The sequence below is a fragment of the Pituophis catenifer genome, unplaced genomic scaffold (genome assembly GCF_029215685.1).
Source record: "Pituophis catenifer annectens isolate HBS135680 unplaced genomic scaffold, rPitCat1.0.hap2 SCAF_6, whole genome shotgun sequence".
NCBI lineage: Eukaryota > Metazoa > Chordata > Lepidosauria > Squamata > Colubridae > Pituophis > Pituophis catenifer.
Window position 1 is genome coordinate 38,243,426 of NW_027256886.1, and position 26,912 is coordinate 38,270,337.

General features: G+C 37.2%; 2 protein-coding genes across 2 annotated transcripts in view; one reads left to right on the forward strand and one right to left on the reverse strand.

Annotated features, from left to right (window-relative positions):
* Window positions 1–16,460, forward strand: part of PFKL (phosphofructokinase, liver type) — a 41,094-nt gene extending 24,634 nt beyond the window's left edge. Inside the window, exons 10-22 of the mRNA XM_070946036.1 lie at window positions 1,581–1,706; window positions 2,998–3,062; window positions 5,557–5,620; window positions 7,086–7,232; window positions 7,512–7,582; window positions 7,965–8,052; window positions 8,434–8,586; window positions 10,338–10,502; window positions 11,798–11,859; window positions 13,270–13,381; window positions 14,070–14,169; window positions 14,935–15,040; window positions 15,453–16,460. Of these exons, the coding sequence (XP_070802137.1) occupies window positions 1,581–1,706; window positions 2,998–3,062; window positions 5,557–5,620; window positions 7,086–7,232; window positions 7,512–7,582; window positions 7,965–8,052; window positions 8,434–8,586; window positions 10,338–10,502; window positions 11,798–11,859; window positions 13,270–13,381; window positions 14,070–14,169; window positions 14,935–15,040; window positions 15,453–15,600 (1,407 nt within the window). The 3' untranslated portion in view covers window positions 15,601–16,460. The remainder of the gene's footprint in view (window positions 1–1,580; window positions 1,707–2,997; window positions 3,063–5,556; window positions 5,621–7,085; window positions 7,233–7,511; window positions 7,583–7,964; window positions 8,053–8,433; window positions 8,587–10,337; window positions 10,503–11,797; window positions 11,860–13,269; window positions 13,382–14,069; window positions 14,170–14,934; window positions 15,041–15,452) is intronic.
* Window positions 16,461–18,846: 2,386 nt separating this feature from the next.
* CFAP410 (cilia and flagella associated protein 410) lies at window positions 18,847–26,905 on the reverse strand. The gene is made up of 7 exons (XM_070945318.1): window positions 26,721–26,905; window positions 25,019–25,037; window positions 24,058–24,104; window positions 22,891–23,120; window positions 21,465–21,639; window positions 21,087–21,174; window positions 18,847–19,567 (listed from the first exon to the last, which is right to left on the reverse strand). The coding sequence occupies exons 1-7, from the start codon at window positions 26,903–26,905 to the stop codon at window positions 19,439–19,441; spliced, it is 873 nt and encodes a 290-aa protein (XP_070801419.1). The 3' UTR covers window positions 18,847–19,438.
* Between the last annotated feature and the right edge of the window lie 7 nt (window positions 26,906–26,912).

Genomic DNA, 26,912 nt, shown 5'->3' on the forward strand with positions numbered 1-26,912 from the left:
TCTGGTCTTAGGCACAAGGCTTTTGATGTCCCCATTCTACCAGTGCCAGCATTGTGATAACAAAGTTTCTCCTTCGGATGGACACTAACTTTGCCCTTTTGGGACTTGGTTAAGGCTTTGCAGTGGATACACCCATTTCTAAGCACAGCTGGGTATTTTCAGAATAGTCTTGGCACTGAGCCATTTGGGGGGGGGGAATTCTTAGGACATCACATTCTGAAGCTATCGTAATCTCTGTCTTAATGCAAAGTTTCTACCATATCTCATTAGTTGCTGGTATCTACCACACCCAGTCTTGAAGGCATTTAAGATCCATTTTTCTTGCTGAGAACCTCTAGATTTTGTAATTTTAACACAGGCATTATGAAAACCATGAAAAAAAATACCCTACATCTGCTAAAATACTTACACAGTTCCATTTAGGACAAAAAGAAGCAAAGAGAAAGAGATAAAGGACCTCTCAGGACACTACCCTCCAAACCCACTCAAGCCTCTATATAAAGTGGGTATTTAATTCCACCAGTTCCCTTCATTTTCAATTTCAGAAGCACCACCATTGCTGGATTCACCAGTTTGGATTCTCTAGTCTTCCTTGAATCTTTTTGATTTCAGAAGGAGAAATTTATATGAATTATCTGCAGTGATATAGCTCCCTTTTTCAGTCTCATATGACTATTTTCCTCCTCTTAGTTTCCGTAGCTTTTTGGTCTATTCATTAGCAATTATTTTTTCAAGACTGGGCATGGCACTTCATGTGCACAAGCTTTTTGAAGTCCCAATCAACTACCCACCTATTGTCGAGAGCAGCCTCCAATATTGCAATGCTAAAAACAATACAATCCATGCTTCAGCCTCGTTTTCTTCTTGGGCAAGTACTTGACTATCTAATTAAGCAAATCTGTAGCAGACAAGTTCTTAAGATTATCCCTTTCATCCCCATCACAATCTCAGGATGCCCTTCTGCAGCTTTCATACCCAATTCTTCATGGCCTCCCACTCAAAGACTGGTACCTTCTCCTACATTAGAAATGAAGTTTCTGTCCTTGCATGCTTTGCAATTCCACAATCTAGCAGCTGCCCTTGATCTTGGGCTCTTGCCCACTCTATGTTATTCTGTGTTGGGTGTATCAGGGAGTGACAACTATATGTTTAAAGCTTCCTCTGTTGCTTTTCCATATGTATTGTCACATGAAACCAGGATTTTCTATACTAAGTAGATTTTTTTAACCTAAAAACCGAGAAATCATCATACACCACTGAGGATGCTTCTAGCCTTGAGATACATAGCATGGCATAGCTAGAGAAGAACCTTCACTACATATTAGGAAGAAGTCATAAAACAGTTGATTTCTCGCTGTCAAGATGGCAATGCCCATTTTAATTTAATTGCAGCGCTTATTTCTCCTACCCCTTTCTCCTATTTTAATATTTTTTCCTCTGTACTTCTCAGCCTTGAAGCTGAGTAGTTGTTGGTTGTTCACTGCAGCATCACTGCACTAAGAAACCCTGGTTCACAGCTTAACATCCAAAACCAATAGTGAGCCAACTTGCTTACAGCAAATGCACTTGTGTACTCCTAGAGCAGCAAAATGGGTATGGAAGCAGTGATGGCATTACTGGAGGCAACACCAGATACTCCAGCCTGTGTGGTGAGTCTGTCTGGGAACCAGTCAGTGCGCCTACCTCTAATGGAATGCGTGCAAGTGGTGAGTATTTCATAGAAACACAGAAGCCAAATATGATCAGGATAGAATGCTTTTTTTAGCTGGAATGGGAGGTGAGGAAGGGGAGGGGACATAAATGGAGGAGATAAAGAGGTTGAAAATTCATGTTGCTGATTAGAATTCTGGGAAATCAGGTTTCTCTATATTTGAAACTCTCCAGGTAGGAGAAAGTAGTCTTTAGTCTTAGCTACTCAGGATATATACAATATATGGCAATTCTGTTGATGTAATTGGAATATGCATCTGAGATACAATACCTAAGAGCTCAGTTTTCACTTGAGAAAAGTTACCCAAAAAATGAAAACAATGTGATTGATTTTACAGGAAACATAGGAAATAGGGATTAGGAGATAAAGGATTGATAACAATAGGTAACTACTTGTCCCAAGTCCTAGGCTGTGAATCAGTAATACAGCATCCATAAGGCAAGGGTGAACAGGGAAAAGACAAGCCTTGAATAATGATTAGACAATAGCAATGAAGGCTGGGATAAGGTTGCTTACTCTTTTCTTATCTTTATTTCTTTATAAGGACAAGTAACATTTTTGTGAACTCCCGTTTTGTTTTTGTTTCTGCAAAATCAAATTAATTTAAAGAAATGACAAAACAATGCTGCTTAAAGAATGACAATATCTTGCAGGCCTATCTTATTAGCATAACTTGTCACAGTCATTTAAATTGTGGTATTTGGGTGTGTAGCGTTTTAGAGTTTTGAGTACAAACTCATATCTTATGAATCATTCTTGATTTTGTTCCAAGAAGGAGACTGCTTCTTTTTTTGGCCTTGCTCAGGCCAAAGAAGGGGAGATTAATTTGTGACCCTGAATTCCCAGCAGTTTATCCCAGGATGTTCACTGGGAAAGACTGTGAGAGTTGTTATTCAGCAAAATCTGGAGGGTCTAAAAGCAGAGTTTTTCAACCTTGACAACTTTAAGAAGTGTGCACTTCAATTCCCAGAATTCTCCAGCCAGAAATTTGGAAATTTAAGTCCACACATCTTAAACTTGCCATGGTTGAAAAACACTGGTGTAAAATTTCCCCATCCCTTATTTAAAAGGAAATCATTTTTTCCATGTGTTCCTGCCAATCCACAAACTATTTTTCTTGGTCGTTGCATGTTTTTCTGAAATGCTAATATATTCTTAGTGGACTTAATTTATTGGTCCTTTAATTGGAATGAGCAGATAATCTTACTACATACGTGGTATTACCTGATTTTTTTTTTGTGTGTGACTTCTCACAAGAACCTCCTTGTGATTCTTTATTCTTGTAGACCAAGGATGTCCAGAAAGCTATGGATGAGAAAAGGTTTGATGAAGCTATCCAGCTCAGAGGCAGGTGAGAGCTATCTCTCAGTCTGAGAGGAGAATGAATTTCTTTTATTTGCTTGTGGAAGTGTGAATGAGAAAAGACAAGGCAAAACATCTTCAGTATACTGCAGATTTTAATGCTGTAAAAACAATCTGGTCTTTTCTGTTTATTAAAGCACTCTAGTATCTAATGCCTAAGTGCTGAACTAGAATTAGAGAAATCCAAACTTTGTGTTACGCACAGAAGCCAGTTGAGTGGCTTTGGATCAGTAACTTTATCTCAAGACCAAGGAGAAGGTAACAGCAAATAACTTCCAAAAATGTTACCAAGTAAACAAGTCCATGCAATCATCTAGAGCCAAAGATGCTAAGAAGTGTTATGTTGGCATCATGGATGCCACTTGGAAAGAAGTTACTTGCAATATAGAATCATATTGTTCAGTGCTGTGGTCATTCTTACCCTTTCTCTTTCTGGAGAGGCATAGCCAGCCTACATTTCATAGCCTTCAACATGCCCAGTTATAACTGATTATTTGGTTGAACCTTTCATCTCTAATAATTTTTTCCCTAAATAGTTTGTATATTTCTGAAAATAGTGGTATTTCCAGAGTTTGATGACATAGTTTCTTGCGTGAGTTTGGAATTATTTTAGTTATTTAAGGCACGTCAGAGACTAAACATTAGAAATTGAATGATTTGACTTATACTGTTGTCACTCTTTCAAGTAAGTGTTTGACGTCTAAGAAAAGAGCTTCAAGCTGGGTGCTATTTCCTGTTTCCGCTAAGAAATCTTTAAAGCAACTAAATCAGACTGAAAATTGAGATGATTATCAGCCAGAGTATTTTAAAAAATGACATTAAGGAAATGACACATTGCAAACTGAGTAAAATCAGGTAGTAATTGTTTCCATACTTTTAAAACAGCCTTGCTGGCCAGGGAGTCTTGAGAAGAAATCATCAGATCTTTTTTTTTTTTTTTTTTTTTGGAGAATATAAGTAATGTTCTTGGGTATTGCTTATGTAAATATAGTCTTAAAAGACTTTTTTCAGCAACGTGGTGGTGAAGTCATTCACTAAAGATGTGAAAGTGATTTTCAAGGAAAAGCTGAAACGCATAGAAATTACAAATACAGATTCAAACATGCACATATTGGGGGGGAGGGAAGGGGGGGTTAAACAATGAAACAAACATTGTAACACAATGTTTTGTATACGTCTTGTATACTAGTGTTCACACCACAATACAGAGAGAGCGGAAGTTGCATCATGACATCATAATAAATGTTTTATGATTTTGTACCTCACACAGATACTGCTGTTCATCAGTTACGTTATCTCATGACACAATTTAAAAGCATTTTTGAGCTTGAATATTAGGAGATAAAAAGAGATACTTTCTCACTATTTAGATTTGGAGGGCTTCTGGCTAGTCGTCTGAAACCTGTTACCTTTTAGATGTCTTGGAATCATATCTTTCAGGGTTTGCCACTAACATGACCAAATAAGACATGTTAAGAGCCAAGGTGGCACAGTGGTTAGAGTGCAGTACTGCAGCTACTTCAGCTGACTGCTAGTTCAGCAGATCGGCGGATCAAATCTCACCGTCTCAAGGTTGACTCAGCCTTCCATCCTTCCGAGGTGGGTAAAATGAGAACCCAGATTGTTGGGGGCAATATGCTATTTAGTATACTGTCTTTGGTGTAAGCCGCCCAGAGTCCTTGGAGAGTGGGCGGCATAGAAATATGAATAATAAAAATAAAAATAATAGTTATGGGTTGATGAGGGGCAGACTATGAGATACAGCAACTAAAAGAGGTATTTTGCTAACAGTTTCAGTCTGGAAACCAAACTTTGGAGAATATACCGCAACAGCAAAGTTAACAGTATCTATCAGAACAGATGTTTGATTAAATTTAAGCAAGAATTATCCCCTTTTTATCATGAATCACATAAAAAGGCAAACTCAGATATTCCTGAATACAGTTTTTAAGGGGAAAAGAATGTATGTAAAGCGAAAAATTAGAACAATTTCAGTATTTATAAATATTTTGATGTAATAATCTGGTACATTGGGAAACAATTTAGAATTACGTAGTTTCTTAATGTTTTCATTGATTTTTCTCTTTTTTAAATCTTTTTTTTATTTTTTTTATTTTTTTTCCTTTTTCCTTTACATGATTGTGCAACTATTTTTGACACAATGACAAATAGTGGGGATATCAATATTAATAATCACATTTAGACATTTATAGTAATGTTCAGTTATTTCTTAAAATGATACAGTGAACTAATTCTATAAAATTAATTAATGCATTAATGAAATAATGAATTTTAAACTGTGTAATTATAAATGCTGTTTGTTTATTCATTGATGTTTTATTCTTTATTCACTATCTTCTTTTATGTAGCTACCGGTATTTATTTTGCTCCTTAAGTGTTTTAACAAATAAACTGCTAATTTAAAAAGAAAAAAAATACAACAACTAAATGGTAACCAGTATGATTGTAAAATTATTTTACAGAAGCTTTGAAAACAATTGGAATATTTATAAACTGCTTGCACACCAGAAGCCAGCTCAGAAAAAGGTGAGAAAAGAAAAGACCATGAGTTATCTGAGTGCTTGGAGATAGGAGCACTGGTAGTAATGCTCTTGTATATGTGTATGTTACTGACACTTAGCCATGCCTAAATGTTGATAGAAATGCAATATTTATGTTTTGTGTATAGATTTAAATAACCCTCTCCCCAATAACAGTAACTCAAGATTTGCATTATTCTTATTTGAGAAAATATTTAATTCACATCCACATGTTATTATTATTATTACTAGAAAAGTTAAAATAACTGTTTTCTGAATTAAAGGCACTACAGATAGTCCTCATCTATTCAAAGCTATGATGGCCTTGGAAAGGGTACATTAGGTACATAGAGGGCTTCCAGCCATTATAAAGTTGTACCGCTCTCCCTGAGTCACATGATCACACTTTGGACACTTGGCAATCAATGCACATTTACAACCAATTGCCAAGTATCCCGCAGTCATGTGATTACCACTTACAATTTTCTTTGCCAGCTTGCCCAGAAAGTCAATTGGGAAAGCAGCAGGAAAGGTTGCAAGAGAAAGAGGGGAGGAGAAACCTTTCAGTGGGCTGCAGAACAGTGCTGAAATCCTGAAGATTTCAACTCCATTCCTGCAGCCCCATGAAGGAGTTTCCATTTATGCACAGAGGGGAGCTGAAATCCTTCAATTGGCTGCAGGAACATTTGAGCATGAAAGGGACTGCCTGCCAGGAAGATTTCAGCTCTATGTGGAAGTAAAATTTTCAGCAGTCAGGTCTTTCATTTTTTTTTAAAAAAGTGTTTTTATTCAACGTTTATATCTTTAAATCTGTCTGCTTAATGACCTGGGAGATGATTTAACATCTGCCACCAAGAGTGCCCAGACCAGTGGTGAAATTCAATTTTTTTTACTACCGGTTCTATGGGCATGGCTTGGTGGGCATGGTGTGGCTTGGTGGGTGTGGCTTGGTGAGCGTGGCAGGGGAAAATACTGCAAAATCCCCATTCCCTCCCCACTCCTAGGGGAAGGATATTGCAAAAACTCCATTCCCACCCCACTTTGGGGCCAGCCAGAGGTGGTATTTGCTGGTTCTCCAAACTACTCAAAATTTCCACTACCGGTTCTCCAGAACCTGTCAGAATCTTCTGGATTTCACCCCTGGCCCAGACTGTGGTCATTGAACAAAATAGTTACATTGCATCTTGCTTAATAACCCCTTCACTCAATGACTAAAATTCCAATGACGTACTGGTTGTACATCAAAGACCTGTATGACGTATGATCATTTTTAAAAGTTCTTTGTAGGAAAAGGGGGAAGAAGATATATCTGCGACAACCTTGCTTCTTCTGAGCCCTACTTCAATTCTGAAAAGACTTGGAGGAATGTTGAGAAAGTTTTGATTTTAAAACACATCCCTGCTAAAGTTTATCCATCACTTTAGTGTCTTCAAGTTCTGCATAGCTTGCTAATTGTCTTTCCTTTCCACCAGAGCAATTTCAGCATTGCCATACTGAATGTAGGTGCCCCAGCAGCAGGCATGAATGCAGCAGTCCGATCAGCTGTTCGTGTTGGGATTTGCCAGGGTCATACAATGTACGTGGTGAATGATGGGTTTGAAGGCTTAAGCAAAGGACAGGTAAATCTTATTCAGTTAGGCAGCTCCTTCTTCTGAATGTCTTCATTCTCTGATATAAGAACAATTAGACATCAGTATTCCTTTGGAACTTTATGAATTCTGAATGCACCACTTAGAGTTTTAAAATTTCAGTTTAAAGTATTAAAGAATTGTTCTTAATAATTCTTGTCCAACAAAATATTAATCTGCCACTAGTTTGTATGGCAGAAAACTGGAGTTGCTTGATTTATTTGTGGTTGGTAGATCAAATCACAACAGACTTAATTATTGCTCTTACAGGTCAAAGAGCTGTTCTGGCATGATGTTGCAGGCTGGTTGGGCCGTGGAGGATCCATGTTGGGGACCAAACGGTTAGTGCTGTCAAAACCAATAAAATTCTCCATACAGTTAGGAGATATGTTGGTTACATAGTCAGCCTTTGACCTCAAATAAATTCTACAAACTTTTCCTGCCTCCATGAAAGCCATGAATAATCTATCGTTATTTAATTTATTTTTGAACTGTTCTTGTAATTCAGAACCTTATCTTGCACCTGCTTTTTTGATGTGGAATTGAATTATTTCAGTATTTTGTTTTTCATACTTTCTCTTGTAGAGAAAAATGCCAATGCATCAATTACTTCCATAAATCTGTGCTTAATAACTGTGAAGAATTTCAGAGCATAGCTTTTCCATATGCACATTTGTACTGGAAAAAACTTTGTTTGAAACTTGCTTATTATTGTTTTGCCAGAACTCTTCCAAAGACATGCATGGAAAAGATTGCTGAAAATGTTCGGAAATTTAATATCCAGGCCTTGCTGGTCATTGGAGGCTTTGAGGTACAGAGAAACTGGTTGAGTCATTTCAATATTAAATGAAGACTATCTCTTTTCACCTCACCTCACTTCACTTCACTCCACCCCAACACTTTTTATAAAAGGCTTTTCTAAACAGACATATTTGCAGTATTAGTATAGTGTGTGGATAGAATGCAAGCCTAGAATTAAATGAACATTGGTGAAATCATTATTCTACATAATCACTCTTACTTTTTTGACAACAACTGTAATTTTCTAAAATTTAACTTCTGCATAATATAAGCTCAGAATTCAAAACAAGTTCAATCAAAATCAAAGTTGTCTTTCTCCTACACTCTTTGCCTTCCAGTTCTTAGACTCCCTGCTGTGGCTTAGACTTACAATTTATTCTCCCTTTTGCAGGCATATGAAGGAGTGTTACAGTTGGTAGAGGCTCGTGGGCAGTATGATGAGCTTTGTATCCTCATGTGCGTGATACCAGCTACCATCAGTAATAACGTTCCTGGCACTGATTTCAGCCTGGGATCTGATACAGCGGTCAATGCTGCCATGGAGGTGAGGCTGGGGTTATTGCAACTGCACATTCCAGGGAATTAGGGCAGATTGGCAAATGAGTTGTGTAAACATTCTTACATCAATTTATTTCTTCTCTGTAAATGGGGGTTGGGGGGAGAGGAATATGGCGTAATATGGAGACTCAGAAATCTGATTTGTAGACATTGTGTCCAGACATTCATTGGAATATGAGCTTTCAACAGATACCTCGCATTTTCAAGTATTTTCCTAAAAGTGTATAAGCTAATTATAACTATATTTAGGAAGCCTGTTTCTCTCCCTGTCTGCACAATTCAAGGTGCAGTTATTTGCAGTATCCCTATTCATAGATCTTTCATCTCCAGTAAATCAACCACTTACTAATTGTTTAAGTAGCAAAAATGTTATAAATTGCCTGACAGGCATGTTTCTATAATTTCTATTTAAAGCCAATTAAGTTAAGGACTATTGTTCTATTTTATGATCATGAATAAATTATTTCTTGTGAGAAGAAAGTACTTCTATTGTATGTCCATAATTACTTTTGATCATGAATTTGACTGTATTATGAAAAAAGGGAGAAGATTAATCTACAGATAGTCATCGACTTATGACTACAATTGAGCCCAAAATTTCTATTGCTGAGAGAGACAGTTGTTAAGTGAGTTTTGCCCCATTTTACGACATTTTTGCCACAATTCTTAAGTGTTAAAGTTGTTAAATTAGCAACACAGTTGTTAAGTGAATCTTGTTTCCCCATTGACTTTGCTTGTCAGAAGGTCATAAAAGGTGATCAAAAGACCCTGGGACACTGCAACCATCATAAATGTGAGCCAGTTGCCAACCATCTGAATTTTCATCACATGACCATGGGGATGCTGCAATAGTCATAAGTGTGAAAAATGGTCATAAGTCACTTTTTTAAGTGACTTTAATTGCACTCTTAATTATGAGTGGCCTGATCACCATCTGAGAGACCTTTAATTATTCTCAAATCACAGCCACTGTCTTTATACACAGTTTCAGTCACAGTCTCAATAAGAGGAAGAAACAGTGGGTTAAAGAGGAAAGGAAGTTAAGTTTTTCCTTGTTCTTAGTATTGGCTGGGTAACTGTAAGAGAACCAAGTACCTTAAGAAAACAGATTTCAGGCATTGGGCCAAAGAATTCAGATTCAGTGTCCAAAAGGCATGGGAGGCATGACACTAGTAAGATAAGCTGGCAAGAAGCATTTCTTTAGTTACACAATGGATTCTTCAGTGATGTTCACTCAGTTTTTATATTATACCTGCTGTGATTCTATGTCTCTGTATCTTTTTTTCTGCTCAAACTCTTTGTAGAATACTGAATGATAGGCTTTGTTTTTCAAAGCCATGCATACAAGTACTGTAGCACTTGACTTTCAACCAGAATTGTGACCAGAATTTCAATGACCATAAGTATTATAGTCAAAAATCGAGCTGGACCCAGTTTTACAAGTTTTTATGATGATCTTTACATTAGATGTGGTAGTCCTTGAGAATTGGACTCATAACTGGTCAGATCAAGCTATTTTTTTCCTCACATTTGCTGGGGGTAGTGATGATAACTGAGATCATCTATCTCAGTTTCTTCTATTGAGTTTAGGAATGCTGTGCTGTGATTTAAGTCAGGTTTGCTCTTGTTAAGCAATTGTGTATCAGTGTAGTTGGCAGCCTGTAATCACGGTCACTGTTTAATGCCTTCCAATACCTGAACATGTTATTTTTTCCACTTTCATTTCTTGCCATTTAGAGCTGTGACCGCATCAAACAGTCTGCTTCAGGTACCAAACGGCGTGTCTTCATTGTGGAGACTATGGGGGGTTATTGTGGCTACTTGTCAACAGTGACTGGAATTGCAGTGGGAGCAGATGCTGCTTACATCTATGAAGACCCTTTCACCATTCATGACTTAAAGGTGTGCTGGTAAAGAAAATGAAAAGTGATGAAAATGCAGGGAAACATTTCTGTATATTATGTAGTTAACATTATGTGCAAATGTAGAATATCATATGTCAAGTTGGGCTGCTTCTGAACTATATGCGCTTTCTGCCCTTCGCATGTTGTGATTCCCACCATGCAGTTCCTGATACTCAGCAGTACATGTTTGGCAGTATAATGTGTATTTTCCCAATAAAAGAAAACTGGGAATACAGACAGATTAAACCTGTGCAAGACTTAAATGTTCTTGTTTTACACTTATTTCAACCACTCTCACAACTTAAAAGATAAAAATGTAAAATGAGATTTTAAAAAATGTCTCCCCAATCTGGTAATATCTCTGTAGATTTTGGAAATTAAAAAGTTGTGGGGGAAAATAATTCCACAATGGGGCCCCTACTGCAAAAGATTACCAACTGTACTGTATGAATGGTATGTATTTAGATATATGTACAGCGACTCCAGATCATAGCACCAGGCCCTTATCATGAAATGGGCACCAACTATACAATGTTGATTGCATTCTATGAGAAGAAACAGACTTCTTAAATTCCTTCTCTAATTCTTTAACATCCCTGTCTAAACTGACTGTTAAATGATTGTGTCTACCCCTATTAGTTGACACATACTTGAACATACTAACATCAACATGGCAACAACATATTAATCTAGCATCAACATGGCAACATGGCCATTAAAATCTGTGATTAAAATCAATGGAATTTATATTATTTAAGCCTGTGAGGCATTTTATATCCCAGGTGATAGTTATATGTGAATGAAACCATATTGTTTTTGTGATAAATCTGTGATTAGAGATCATAATTGTATAGAAAAACAAGATATGATCCATTCGTCAGTGCTTCTGTCACTTTGATTATTTCATCATTTATTCTGAATTAGGGCCATGTAAGCCGAAAACATCGGCACTAGATTTATTTAGCTAAGAATTCCATAGTTGTCATTGTAGCTTATGTTCTTAGTGATATATGAGAGGTGAGGCTCCTGGATTCTCAGAACAAAGATATAAACAAGATCTGAGTTTCTTAAATTTCTCTCTTTAACTTTTTTTGGTGGATCTGTACTTGTGAGATAGTTGTTGCACTGATAACTAGTCATTCTGTCCAACAGAAACAAAGCATTTATTATCTAATCTTGTTCTATGTAGCTCAGAAATGTCATTTCCTCCTCCTTTTGTCTAAATAACTTCTTTTACTCTTATCAGCAAAAAAAATGTTCCAATAAAAACTATTGTAATTTTTATCTTGCCAGGCGAATGTTGAACATTTGACTGACAAAATGAAAACGGACATTCAGAGAGGTCTGGTACTCCGGTAAGTCATAGAAATATTTTAACAAGGACATGTTGTCCTTTGAATTGTCAAAGAAGATGAACATTCCTATTGCAACATAACATTGGAAGAGTGGGAACTTTGTACCTTTTTTTAATGTATTGTAAGTCAAGAGCTCTTTAAGGGAGTAAGTGCAGTGTAGAATGACCTCCTTTCTGTTGAATCATAGCTGAACAATGATTCAACAAAACGGAAATCATTGTAGCCTCTGAAATGTTGTAGAGAAATTAATAATTTTCAAACCTGAGAAATTGGCTTTGAGCTGTAGGTATCTAGTAGGCTGCAGAGAAAAAGGAATTTCTCAAGTGCAAAAGCTAATGTAGATTGCATTGTTGATATTCAGTTTGTTTTATTAATAATATTCAAGTGGACCTCGCTTACCAACTGCCTCTTTCAGCAACCATTTGAAGTCAAAACAAGTGCTGAAAAAATAACTTTGCAACGAACTTTGCCCACACACAATGGGGAGTACACTAGCTGTTTTCCCTGTGCGTTTGAAGCTCTGTACCACCCTATTCCTTTTGATGTGCATTCCCCATTCTCTTCTTGCTAATTATCCCAGCGCTGGGCTGACCATTCCAAAGGGTGGAGGAGTGGAGAAAAATGAAAACTAGTAAAATCATAAGCATAGTGGTGGTCAGATGATTTTCCACTTACTAACCACTTAATAACAGAGCTGCTAGTCCCAATTATGGTTGCTAAATAAGGGCTTGCTGTTATCCCACCCTTCCTGTAAATGTGCTGGATTAAAAGTCCCATCATATACCTGGTAGAGATGGTGATGCTTGCAGGCCAGTACAGCTAAAGAACATCAAATTGGAAGATGCCACTAGCCAGTTCCTCCTCAGTTCCTTATATATTGTTGATGGGGTAAAAATTTAATAATGATTAATTCTTTATGTTTTGTGGTTCGTAAATGGTTCTTTCTAAAGCCTTTGCCTTCCCTGACATTCACACAAATGTCAGCATTTAAAATATTGTAACTTATTATATATTACGTGTATATCCCAAAAGAAAAAGTGCAGTATAAAGCAATTTATAAAAAATAAAAAACAAGCAATGAAATGAAAATTTGCTTGTCTTCAGAAAGTTAAGAATTAATCATTCTGCTGATGTTCCATGTATTCAGTACCACTTTCAAACAAATGCTCTGCGTTTTCTTGTTTAGGAAGAGGGGAAACATGCACCAGATACCTTTCTTATGAATTAAAAAGTCAGAAATATTCATAGATATACTAAAAGAAAGAGCCAAAAATACACCAAACTTGCTACAGACAAATTTAACATTCAGAAGTTAACATCATTAATTATTTTCCAGACAATATTTTCTATATTGCCTTTTCTTCAAAAGATGCAATTGTAGTTGCTTACATTATCTTTCTTTTTTTTTAGCAATGAGAAATGCCATGAACATTACACCACTGAATTCCTGTACAACCTATACTCCTCAGAGGGGAAAGGAATATTTGATTGCAGAATCAATGTTTTGGGCCATCTCCAACAGGTATGTAGAGCTGAAGTTCATGAGATTGCATTATGCAAGTACCTATGTCTCTGCATTTTGAGGAGGCATAGGCTTAATTGATTAAAACTTTTAGTGGAGAGAATAACTGCAGACGTTATTTGATTTAAAAAGTCCTTTTGCATTTACTAAAGTTACTAAAGTTTACCTACCATTCCAGTAAAAATAAATCTGAGAAGATTTATATGATGATGTTAAAAATGCAATATAAGCCATAATTATTGAACACCTGCAATTATCAAATGGAACCATTTACTCAAGAAGGAGTAGAACAACTGAAAAGCAGTAACCCCATCCCAGGCCTTCGTGGGCAATCCAGAAGGATACTATGATTCATGACACTGAAGGCTGCTGTGAGATCAAGCAGGATCAGGAGAGACATACTCTCCTCATTCCAGGTCTTCCACAATTCATTAACAATTGGTGTCCATTGTCATCAAGAAAATACATATTTGGTAAGAGCTTCCTCAGTTCAGGGCTGTAGAATTAATAGATATTTCCCATCTTGCACCTGCCTGGACCTTGCTGCTTTTAACCATTTCCCACTTTTGTAGAACATATTTGCAAAATGGCTTCTGAGTTAAATGGTTCTGGCCAATTATACATCAGCTCAGCTTCTTCCTACAACAGATTGGCTCTTTTGGCTCTACTTTCACTTTCCTATCTCTAGGGAGGTGCTCCAACCCCCTTTGACCGCAACTATGGTACCAAGCTGGGTGTGAAAGCTGTTCTATGGATGTCAGAAAAGTTGAAGGATGTGTACCGCAAAGGTGGGTCATAATTATCATCTCAGTGATAGAAGATGTTGATGCCATTGCATCTTGTAACAAGAGAAGGTGCTCAGAGTTTGTTGGCAGAAGGAGATGAAACAATACACAACAAATAACATGCTCCCAGTGGCCTGCTTCTTAGTTTTTGTTTCTAATTAGAAGAGTAGCAGGGCACTGAAGGAGAACAATCAAATGGTTACTCTAGGGGATGTGTTGCTGTTATATTATGAGGCAACCTATCTGCGGTTGGTTGCTCTGATTCTCAGCCATCTACTTGCTAAGAGAGATTTCCAGCAACAGCCTGCCCACTTACTTCCAATTAAGAGAATGAAGAACTTAATCAAATCTTGAACTCTTATCATTTACAATATTCTTTGACGGACTTGAAGTACATCCAGATTTATGGCATATAGATTGGGTGTATTTCAGTATTTACAGTTCCTTGCTTTGTTCATGTTGCCTATCCCTGCCCATCACTTCTGTTTTGTATACTGCTAATCACCTTGAAAATTATTTTGTGGAAACACTTGCTTTCAAACAAAGCTATTGATTAATCATTCTTATCAGAATGATTATCATGAAGCTGGTTTTCAGTGGGTAAATTATATAATTATTTTCCTTGAAATTCGTCAGTACAATAGTTAAGGAAGCATTCAGTCAGTTGGTAGTTGTTGCAATATCCAGAATTACCTCATGTAAAACCAAGACATTTATGTGATGAGATGCTTTTCTTGCATTACAAGTAAAGATACTCTGTTTCTCTAGGCCGAGTATTTGCCAATTCTGCAGAATCTGCTTGTGTCATTGGCCTGCGTAGGAAGACTGTGTCCTTTAGTCCTGTGACAGAGCTTAAAAAGGTCACCGATTTTGAGTAAGTGTATGGGTGGAGTATCACCAAAATTCTGAGGAAGGAACACTGATATGCTTGAAATTATGGCATATAGAATGATGTCAGATAATTTGTTCATGCATTGGTCAATTAGTTGGATTTCCTCTCTGTCTGCTGATCTAGACATGATACATAATTATTCCTTTTGAAGATCTTTTCAGAACCGTACTACATATATTGGATCTAAAAGTGAGCTGTGGTACTTCTTGACTATTATATATCTACTTTTCTCTTGAGTGAGGAAATGTACAGATCTAACTGGTAGCTGTGCCCATGACTTAGATATCATGAGATTGTTTGATAGAGACATGGTATGCATATATTCAGAGCTGCTTTGTGGTTGCACCACCTGTGCCAGACTGGTATTCATTCAGAGTTTGTTTGTTTTTTGCAGACACAGGCTTCCTAAGGAGCAGTGGTGGCTGAATTTACGCCTTATGCTGAAGATGCTGGCCCACTACCAGATCAGTCTAACTGAATATGTGTCTGGAAAGATGGAGCACGTCACTCGGCGTACACTCAGTATCGAGAAGGGATTCTAGCAAGTCTTCCGTTAGCCATGTCTCTGATCAATTCTATGTAGTTCTCTCCCTTTCTGGCCTTCTCATGCCTTTCGAGTGCAAAGCTGATGCCACAGTGAGCCAACAAGAGTGTGGCCAGGAGACACCCTGCCTTTGTTGCAGAATTACTCCATACCCACACAGGTTCTTTCATTCTTTCTTGCCCACTAAGGAGCATGGATGGGTTCACTTATCCTTCCTCAAGCCTCTTTGCCCCATGAAGTAGAGGGTGTGTAATGCCGGACAGAATTTGTTCCTATTTCACAGGATTTTTAAAACATTCCTACACTACTTAGAAGAATTGTGTAATGCTTGCCAATGGACAGTGTGCTACTTTTAGATTCTTATTGGCCTGGTGCCATGAAGAATGCAAGTTTTCAGAAAGGGCCTTCCTGTAATTTGGAGAAAATAGTTTCCCAAAATGTCTCCTTGGGAAAAATTCTCAAACAACCAAGAATTCCTATTGCCATCACTATTGACACACAGCAAAGATCCTTCTTGGCAGAAGAAACTTGCTTGCAATAGAGCAGCAAACATTAGAAGGTCCTCTTTCTTCCTATCCCTCCCTCACTTGAGGTAGTTCATGCCGACTAGGAAAGAGTAGCATTTCTGAGTGCTCAGCAGGAGTTGCTGGTATGCCATCACTTTCTTTAGAATCCCTTCATTCTATCTGGCTCATGTGTTTAATTCACTATCCCTGGCTGGTCTGTGATGGCGGCACAGCTCTTGACTGTGTTGTGTCTGTACCTTTCTGATGCATTTCTGTGAATCCAGTGCCCTATATTGCATGTTTGTCCGTGGCATTGCTATCTATCCTGTAGAAATAATTAAAACACGCACTGAATCAACTGTGTTTATGCATAAATTATGTTTTTTGTTAGAGGCTGGCCTCAGATCTGCAAGATGTGATAAGTTAACGGGTTTTTAAATTCCAGTCTTATTCATACCTGATTGTTCACTGAGAATATCCGTGCTAAGTAGTGCTGAATAAAAGACAGGAGGCAGGATAGCTTATATATGTTAGTGTATAACTATATAAATTTTCATATTAAGAAGAGACATTGGAATTTAAGATGCTGCCTTTGTTCAGAATTCAATTATTTGATTTCTTAATTGAAAATAGTCTGCAGTTCTCTGTTATCTTAAAAATTGGTGTTTCCATTACTGCAATCTGATCCTTCTATTGTGTTTCCCCAAAAATAAGACCCTGTCATATTTTTTTGAACTCTGAAATAAGCACTTGGCCTTATTGCCATGCGCTCAAAAGCCCAATTGGGCTTATTATCAGGGTATGTCTTATTTTGGGAGAAAAAGGGAAGTTGAAAATGCAAAGTATGCACATGTCTGACATACGTTAATATGACACTGGCATGCAAGGCATCTAACACATAACCTTTTGCATCTCAAATCATCTTCAATCCAATAAGATGGGTGCCAATTCTCACGACATACCTGATTGTTAACTGGAAAACTTCATTTCATGGAGAATTAAGAAATTATGAGAATTTGAATTAAACAGTAGTAGATTTGGGGAAGGAGTCAAGGGGAAAAAAGAGAGAGAATATATTTGAGACAATAGTGCACTTCTCAGGACCTGGATATAAAGAATAGAGCAGAATGAGAAGTACTATGAAGATTATAGCGAAGTTATTGGACGAACTAGTATTGAAGCAGTTTTCTTACCATGCTGGGGATGGAAAAGGCTGGTTTGTTCAGTTGCTCATGTTGTAACAAATGAAGACTAAACTTCACTAAACAACTAATAGAGTTCATATCAAAAGTTATCAAACTGCACAATTTCTCAGGATAACAAGAGTTATTTGTTATAGCATCATGGAAAGCATTGATGATGTGGAGAGGCATTGAGGCAGTTCCAGTCTGTGGAAAGTTCATCTCAGCTGCTTTGAGGGTTTTCGTTGCTTGTCTACACAAATGCTATCCCTGCTATCATTGTTTATTTAGGCTTGCGTTCATGAAGATAATCTAGGAACCTGAATACCATAATTTCTTTTCAATTAGAAAAAAAAATCATTGCATAGTTCAAGAGACTTCTGTGCTAGGCAACTAGCCAGATGATTTAAGATAGAATTTTTTCCTCGGTTTGTGTAAGAATAAGTAGCTCAAGACAAGGAAAGAATGTGCTGTGATAAAGCAGCAAAACATCATAAATTTACCAAAATTCTTAGTAGATTAAACACATTGGCAAAAACACCTTTAGCAGCTTTAGGACACAATGTGTGGAATACAAACATCTCACGTACTGAAACAAGCCGCGTTTTCTGCTGGCCATGCTATCTATCGAGTTAACTACACTATTTCTGTCATACACCCTGTTGCCATTACATTTTATTATGCTATTTTCCCAATATAGTTTTTTCTCATTGTTATCTTTACAACACTTCTATAAAGTATGTCAAGGTATGTTTTAGCCTAAAAGCCCTGGTAGCGCAGCAGACTAAAGCACTGTTAACATCAGCTGCCTGCAATTACTGCAAGTTCAAATCTCACCAGGCTCAAGGTTGACTCAGCCTTCCATCCTTTCAAAGGTAGGTGAAATGAGGACCCAGATTGTGGGGGCAATAAGCTGACTTTGTATAAATATACAAAAGTATGAAGGCTATTGCTTAACGCATTGTAAGCCGCCCTGAGTCTTCGGAGAAGGGCGGCATATAAATCAAATTAAAAAAAAAAAAAAGGTGGCAACTGGACTATGATCACCCACCTACTGAATACTAACTATAGCCTGGTCTTCCCCATTGCATATTTCAATCTAAATATGTCAGAAAATCCTATACATCCTGAGATAAACACTGATCTGGATCAGTGTACTATAAATAATCAGCAAAAAAAGTACATAATTTTAACCACAGTCATTATTCAAACTATGTTCATACCATGGAAGGAAAACTTTATACTTATTTCATGGCATAGTGGGGCTCCTGCACTAGACGTAGCTTGACAGACTAGAGAAGCTAAAGGTCCGACTATCTCAAATAATACTGTACTGGATTTTGTTCAGTAGTCTCTAATGCTGCCTCCTTATATAATCACGGTGTTGTTGTACCCTCCTCCCCTCCGTGAAGCCTTTATTTTTAGAAGGCTTTAGAAGACTTCATAGACTGAAGGAAACCTTCAGATTTGTAAAATGTAAGTGGAACTGAATTGCAAGGGATTTTTCCCCATAAATTTCAAGTTACTTAACACAGGAGGAATAATGACAGCAAAGACTTGGCTTCAAGTTTTTAATTTAAACATTCAATGATTTTCTTTTTATGAATTTTAACTTTTTATGAAATTCTGGTTTTGAGACCAGGATTGTCAAACACTATTTAATGGAGGAGGAAAAGGAAGAGACATGAAGACCTGAAGCTTAGACTTGCTCCAATATTGGGATATTAGGGAAGACCACCAGGTCTAACCAAGTCAGATATATCACAGGTTTGGTCTGACAAAGGCATGAGTAAACAAGTCTAGGCATGATTCTTCCAGCAGGAAGGCACTAGCAAGAGATGAAGTACATCCTCTTCCAAATGATAAGTACTTTTTTTTGTCTACAAATAGACGTGATCCATACGTGCTTATTTGCTATCTCTGCTGCCAGCCATTGTGGAAGGTGGAATAATAGTTGTAAAATGCAGGCACATAAATTGTAGGTGAAAAAAATTATTGTAGAACATGGTTCTAAGCACATGAAACCCAAGATGTGCTTGTTTTTTTCTGTACAAAATCATCCATTCTCATGGGAAGTCCAACACACAAAGGATGCTAGCTGGACTAATGAAATAAATTTTGCTGATTCAGAAACAGTTCCTTGGATGTGCTATCGGTCCTCATGAACTTCCTTTTTCTGCAAGGCTTGGAGTTTGTTTCCAACTGTTTGATGGACGACTTCTAAACTCTCTGAATCCAGCTCTTCTAGAAGTAACATGATGGCACTGAGGATATTATTCTGTTAATCAAGGTGACAAAAAAGCAAAATCAGAGCAGATCATAGAATTAATTACTGTGCAGATGCTGCCTAGTCCTCTTATTACTATAGGTAGTCCTCAACCTATGACCGCAATTGAGCCCAACATTTCTGTTTCTAAATGAGACAGTTTAGTGAGTTTTGCTCCATTTTATGAACTTTCTTGTCATAGTTGTTAAGCAAACCACTGCACTTGTTAAATTAGTAACATGGTTGCTAAGTGAATATGGCTTCCCAATTGACTTTGCTTTATCAGAAGGTCACAAAAGGACTCTGCACCCATCATAAATATGAACTAGAGGCCAAGCAACCAAATATTGATCACATGACCAGGGGATGCTGGAACAGTCATGTGAAAAGCAGTTCATAAATCACTTTTTTTCAATACTGTTCTAATTTAGAACAGTAACTAAACAGTCACTAAATGAATGGTTATAAGTCGAGGGCTACCTGTACCTCACTGTTTTCCTCCAATCCGTCCTCACATATTCAAGCAAATTATTCTATGAATAGAATTGAATTTCCCAGGAGATAGATTTATCAATGGCACCATACAATTGGAACAACTATGGCAAAAGAAAGCAAACTAGGTACCAACAATAATAGGGTGCAATTCCCCCCAAAAAATCTTGACTACCCCTTGAACGCCATTATTGACATCATTACCATCAGTCAATTGCAAAGGGCAAGTTTACTTGGAACAGCTTACATCCTGCTATAATAACTTTAACACCATCAAACAACTTCTCTATCCCATGTCTTTGGGAAGGACTTGAAGGTGGATAAAAATGCCAAAACCAGTCTAAACATCTGTCTGACTGTGCAATCAACCATAATGATAACTTGATGTATATCATGGTGAAGATTTTGTTAATGCCAATGGTATTCATGTGGTGCTCCAGATGCTTTGGGATTGTACCCAAGGTGGTCTATTAGAACAGGTACTATCTCTGCTTTCTTTTGTCACAATCATTCTACCTGTATTTGCAGGTCCTTGTATTTTGTTATTTTCTCCAGTTCTTTCTCTTTATTTGGCTGTCTCCAGGTACTGCCACATTCACTATCTGGATTTTTTTTTACTTTCTTATTGAAATTGTTAAATCTGGGGTTTTATGTGGCAGGTACTTGTCTGTCCCAGAGCACTTTAGTTTCTTCATTTTCTATTACTTCTTCGAAGTTCCCATCAGTTCTTGCTTGTAGGCAATTGGTATTTCTTGCAGATATTCCAATGCACTATTGTAGCTACTTTGTCATGCCATTGTTTGTAATGAGTTGTCTTGCAGTAGCTAATTAGGAATTGACTGTTTCTTCAGCTTCTTTGCAAAGATGGCATTTGTTTTCTGTTGCTGTCTTCTCAATTCTTTCACTGTAACAATGCAGCTAAGCTAAGCTGATTATTACTTGGGTTTTATACAATTGTTTAGTGCAAGACAAATGCATAATATGATCCAAAATACACAGAACTATGGCTTTTTGGGATGGTGAAGACTCTTCTACTCACCCATTTGGTCCGTGTACCACTGACTTCTTTGGGTGAAAATGTATCTTTCGAAACAACAGGTTTCATACCAAGCTGCTCACGGATTTTACTGTACAGGAGGAACATAAGTAAAATAATGACTAATAGAATACAAGGTTCTATTAACATGTAACCTGCAAAGCACTATATTTAAAGAGGGACACATAGATGCTGCATAAAAATAATTACATGTTTCTGCATACTTAAAAATCATGGAATCCCTTCTCATATTCCAATTTATTGGTTTACGAAAGCGAGAAATTCTTTTTTACTCCAGATTGAACCACATGTTGGACAATTTTCTTCATAAATTAAGTCCAGAAAATAAATGCTAACAACAAATAACAGAGCTCGCCTCACTTTGTCTCCTCAAGTTCAGTGCTGAAGTTCATGAGTTCATTTTCTGTTGTACACTCTGTCGTGCTGGACTCAGTGTTAGAGTATTGACAGCAGCTGTCTACATCTGTTTTAACTGGGGGTGTTGTTATCTCTTCTCCTTGTACTAGTGCATGTGACAGTTCTTCCTCTGTCACCACTATACAAATCAAACAAAAGCCAAAGAGGGAACAGTATTACTTATTTATTCTTACGCTGTTCATAATCCATCCCACCCCAGAGGACTTTCAACAGTTTACAGCAATAACATTTTTTAAAAAATAAAAAGTATTCCAAGCAGATTCATCATAGCAATGGCAATAGCACTAATATAGCACCTCATAGTGCTTTATAGCACTCATAGCCCAGTCAGGATCGAACTCCAGGCTGTAGGCAGAGTTAGCCTGCATTACTGCACTTTAACCAATACATCATCAGGGCTCTTCATATTAAATTGAAACCTATAGTACAGTGTTGGCAAACCTTTTTGGCACCAAGTGCTGAAATGGGAGGGTGTGCGCGCACACACGTGGGTGCATGCCAGAAACCGGAAGAGCACGCAAGCCATCACCAGGCGCACCGGAACCTGGAAGAGCAACAGGTGACAGCTTGCGTACCCAGAGAAATGGCTCTGCATGCCACTTCTGGCACACATGCCATAGGTTCGCCATCACAGCTATAGTATTTTTGATATAGTCCCATATATTATATTTGATGTATTTATTAGTACAAGAAGGAAGACTCCTTTGATTATAAAACCTTTGACTATATACCATTCTTCCAACATAGTTAATTTTGTGAATTGATAACTGTATAAATTAATTGCTTTTTTCATATTTGAAACTAAGAATATATTAAAGAATGCATTTATCAAAAATACTTTTCCATTAATAAACAGGTTCTGAATTTTATAAAACTAGAGAAGGAATAAATATGAGGCAGAATTTGTTGCCATTTTTAAAAAAATCTTCTGAAGTTTAAATATGCATTTTAATGGCAAATATTGCTTTACACAAGGCAAGAATAGCATGGGCTTAAATGTAAACTAACTGAAAGAACATCAATATTCTTTTGAGTTCCAGATAATGTGAGCTCCGTGGAGTTCATTTTGTCCTTCTCCAACTCCCCACCACCACGCCCAGGAAAGACTGAAAAAAATTCAGCCTCATTGTCTCGGAGGGCTACAGATGGTATGCTGGGGAGGGCTGCATACTGCTCAAAGGTTACCCACCAGGGTACTAAAGGAATATCTAATTGTTCTTGGAAAGAAGTTGTTTTCATATGAAACAATAAATTAATACCCTCCCATCATTAGTTCAAAGAAATATTAAATCAAAGTTAAATCTCATTTTGCTACACAATTCTTAAGCATCTCACACACTACCGCCAAGAAATGTGCTGCTATACACACTCTTATTGTCAAGCTTGTGGAGACTAGGAAGATTGCGCAGAACTGTCATTCTGTAGTGATGGAGGTCAGAGCCACAGCAGGGATTCTCAGACATCCAGAGGATTCTCAAGCGGGGCAGTTTTTTCAAGTGGAACAGCTCATGGAGGCTTGAAATACAGTTTCTCCTGAGGTAAAGCTCAGTTAGCTTTTCGCACTGGTTAAAAGGTTCCAGACTGTAGATATTATTTGCACTAGAGAAGAAAACAAGGACAGTATTAACAACTACAATTCTTTGTGCAACACAAAAATCGTAGGTCAGCTGGATAAACATGTGTTTGTGCCCTTTCTTATGGTTCTATAGAACATCTGAAACCATGAACAATAAGAGGACGAAGAAAAAAAGCCAGATCATTACATTTACATTGTCCATTACATTTTCAACATTTTGAAACCAGAACTATAGCATCAGACTGTACACACTGATATTCAAAATTACTCATTTCCTAAGAGAGTACAAGTCTTGAGTGCTATTATTATTGAACCTAGGAGTAGAGATTGGATCAGTAACTAAAAATGCAATGAAAAAAAAGTAAAAGAAGATAAGTCTGGGATCCAGAGTACAGAGCTATGATAACATGCACTTATGAAGTACAGAGAGATCAGGAATCAAAAATAAATTCCTGAAATTATATGTACATACACACATATATAGACAGCAAATATGTAAATAGATAAACAGATAGGGCGTTCAAGAATGATTCGAATGACGGATTGTCAATTTGTACAGTTAATGAAATGAAAAATGAAGATCTGTAATTTCTTTATGATCCGGTGTTACTAAATAAAAAATAACAATTTAAGGCATAGAAAAGAGGGTACAGTATAGCTGGAGGGGTAGCGCACAATATAGAAACATGAGACTACACATACATGATCTAAAAATGAAATAATACCGCTATATGATTTTTTAATGGAACAATTATGTATAGATACTGATAAAGAAATTTGATTTTTTTGCTAAAAATAAGAACTTAAAAATGATATATAAAGACACAATAATTGAAGAAGCACAATGCCTGAATGCTTCTAAAGAGATAGTAAGGATTTCCTTTCAGGTTCCATGTTGAAAGAATTTCAACTGATTTTCCTTGGCTTATTTATTTAGTCAGCCACCATTCTAACACACACCTGAACGTGACCACCTCAACATTAGGAAGCTCATGGCAGATTGATATCTAGATGATTAAAAAGAAAAAAACAAACAAAATATTAACAAAACTTCAGTGCAAGGAGAAGGAACAAATATATGTAATTAATTGATCGATTAGAAATATTGTATTTAAGCAAGCTGTAACAGAAGCTCCATATTACAACAGAATCTTATGCCAATTGAGGTCAAAATGTACTGAATCCAAATATTTGATGGGTTGATTGAACTACAGTGATCAGTTGAATTAATCGTTTTTTCTATTTCAAAGCAACCTACATTATTACTGGATGCTATTTTTCAGAATTTCAAGAATAGTATTCCTTAGAACAATGTTTCTCAACCTTGGTACCTTTAAGATATGTGGACTTTAATTCCTAGAATTCCCCAATCAGCTGGGAATTGAAGTCTATACATCTTAAAGCTGCTAAGGTTAAGAAACTGCTCTGGAATATAAAAGCAGATTTTTTTTTAACCTTGATATTCTAGGGCCTGAACCTGTTCCAAACAAACATACATTATGTCTTGGGTTTTCCCGAATGACAGTTCAGATATACAGTGCAACTGAGAGTCCATTGAAACTCTCTGTCAATCAAGCAAGATAAATCACAGTGCTATAACATCTCCAAATGATGAGTCAACCCCCTATCTCTTCTCACTGGCAGTTTCAGCATGAGGTACATGTAGCTAAAGGTGGGTCATAATTACACCACTGCCAGCTCCTCAGCCCTCTAATATCTACTTTTCCAAAGAGAAAGAGGCAAAGTACCAACTGATGAGTCTTTGCTTCTTCCCTGGATTTAGTATCTTGATTTCACTCAAGTCAGAAAATAGCTAACAACCATTCACAATTCCCTACTGGGAACAGATTATGAGAGAGAACCAATCCACCAACAATTATTTCCATTTCTTACAGATTAGAAATTTAGAAATGGTACTTACATCTGAGATACGGCTTCCCCTAAAAAAGAAGAACATATTTAAAAGGCATGTATAAAATAGTATATTAACTAAAGCAATATTCACACTATGGAAAGCCATATATGAAAGAACAATTAGAGCCCTCTACAAATGCCCTTTGTGCTTTTAGTAAGCCTGTGAAAGGCGGCATGGCCTACTTATGACCTGCTATATACATTTTGTTGACTTCTCTTCAAGATGCCTATGCTCATATGTGCACAGATACTACTCCATGCAACTGGAAAACCTTTGAAATTTCCAAATCTGTAAAAGAATTCCTATCTATGTGCAAGTCAAACTATTTGTAACCACACTGTAGCTAGGCCAACAAGTGTGTGCATGATAATGGGAGAAAGTTATTTCCCCAATATTTCATGGGGAACCCCACATTTCTAGAAAGATGTTAAACAGAAACAGGATCTCTGTTGTAATCACAGCAGAGCAGCCACTCTAGTCCTTATCCCCAGGAAACCTATAATTTGAATGAATGAAAGCAGAAGTCTCTATTCTGACTGATTTTACAATGTATTATGTAACAATTTATAATGTAAGACATTTCAGACAAAGAAAACAAAACAGACAGGTGGGGATAAGTGAAGGATATTTCTGGATGATAACTTCAGAATATTTTTGGAAGGAAGTGAAAGAACTATTGTTGAGAAAAAGGAGGAAAATAAAAATACAGAGGTATAGTAATAAGACATGTATGTTATCTAATTCCTAAAAGAAAAGTATGGAATTAAAAAAAAAACAGAACAACAAGGAGGAGCCGAAAAAAGTCTTATAAACAATCTGCGGGAGTCAGAAAGATAATTAGGAAGAAAGTACAGCTTCAAGTAGCCTTTTCCAGTACAGTAACAACTTTGTTTCATCTCAAATATGCAACCATGGAACTCAAAAACGAACAGCTGAGTGATGGTCTAGGTATACAATAGCTTATATTAATCAGGCTGTATTTAGCTAAGTTCTGGATAGATTTAGGACTGTTCCATATACAGTACTAGACAGGTCCAGATGACCTCAGGATAATGTAACTTTACTCGTTTTGAAAAGGAATAAATGAACCCAAGGCAATTTTTTTGGGCCATAGCTCCTCCCCGGATGAACCAAAGTCAAGTTTTACTATCTATTTTTTAATGCCTCACACTTGATCAAAGGATGCAAGGGAAAGTGGTGAAGGGAAACAGGCTATGAACTGAATAGTAGTAAAGAGAAATGAAAAAAAATGAATGACCAGATAATGAAATGTGATTTTTAATCCTGCAAAACACAAAATAAAAATACTGAATTGGGATATAATACCCTTTTCAATTACTAACAATCAATATTTACATAGTGCCTTTAATCGTTACTAGGACGGAATTCTTTCCCTTTTCAACCACTCTGGCTTTAGAAATCAGAAGAGTCTACAACGATTTCAGGAATTCACTTTTTGCGGGGCAAAGCCTTTATCATAATTCTGCAAGCCACACTTTTCTCACCACTAGACCTTCTCGGTAGCCAATCCCGACCTTTCGGTGCCCATTGCGAAGACAACGGAGCAAACAAAAGGGACGAGCAGAAGTTCGCCAATTCCTTGCTGAAACTACAGCGACCAGCATCCCAGCCGCAACGGCCAATGGCGAGGAACGCCGAAAACTGCAGCTAATATAAAAGGCCACCTCCTCCTCCTCCTCCTCCTCACCAGCAATTGAGCTTGCGGACCCCTGCAAGGCTCGTAGCTTTCGCTCGAGACAGAACCGCTTTACGAGTCAATTTCATGGTCTCCGAACAATCATCGGACTTCTTGGGTCTCTTGGCTAAGATTGGCTTGGGAATTTCCGACGCGTTTCCCACGACGACTCCAGGCGCAGGCGCCATCATCTCCATCCCACTC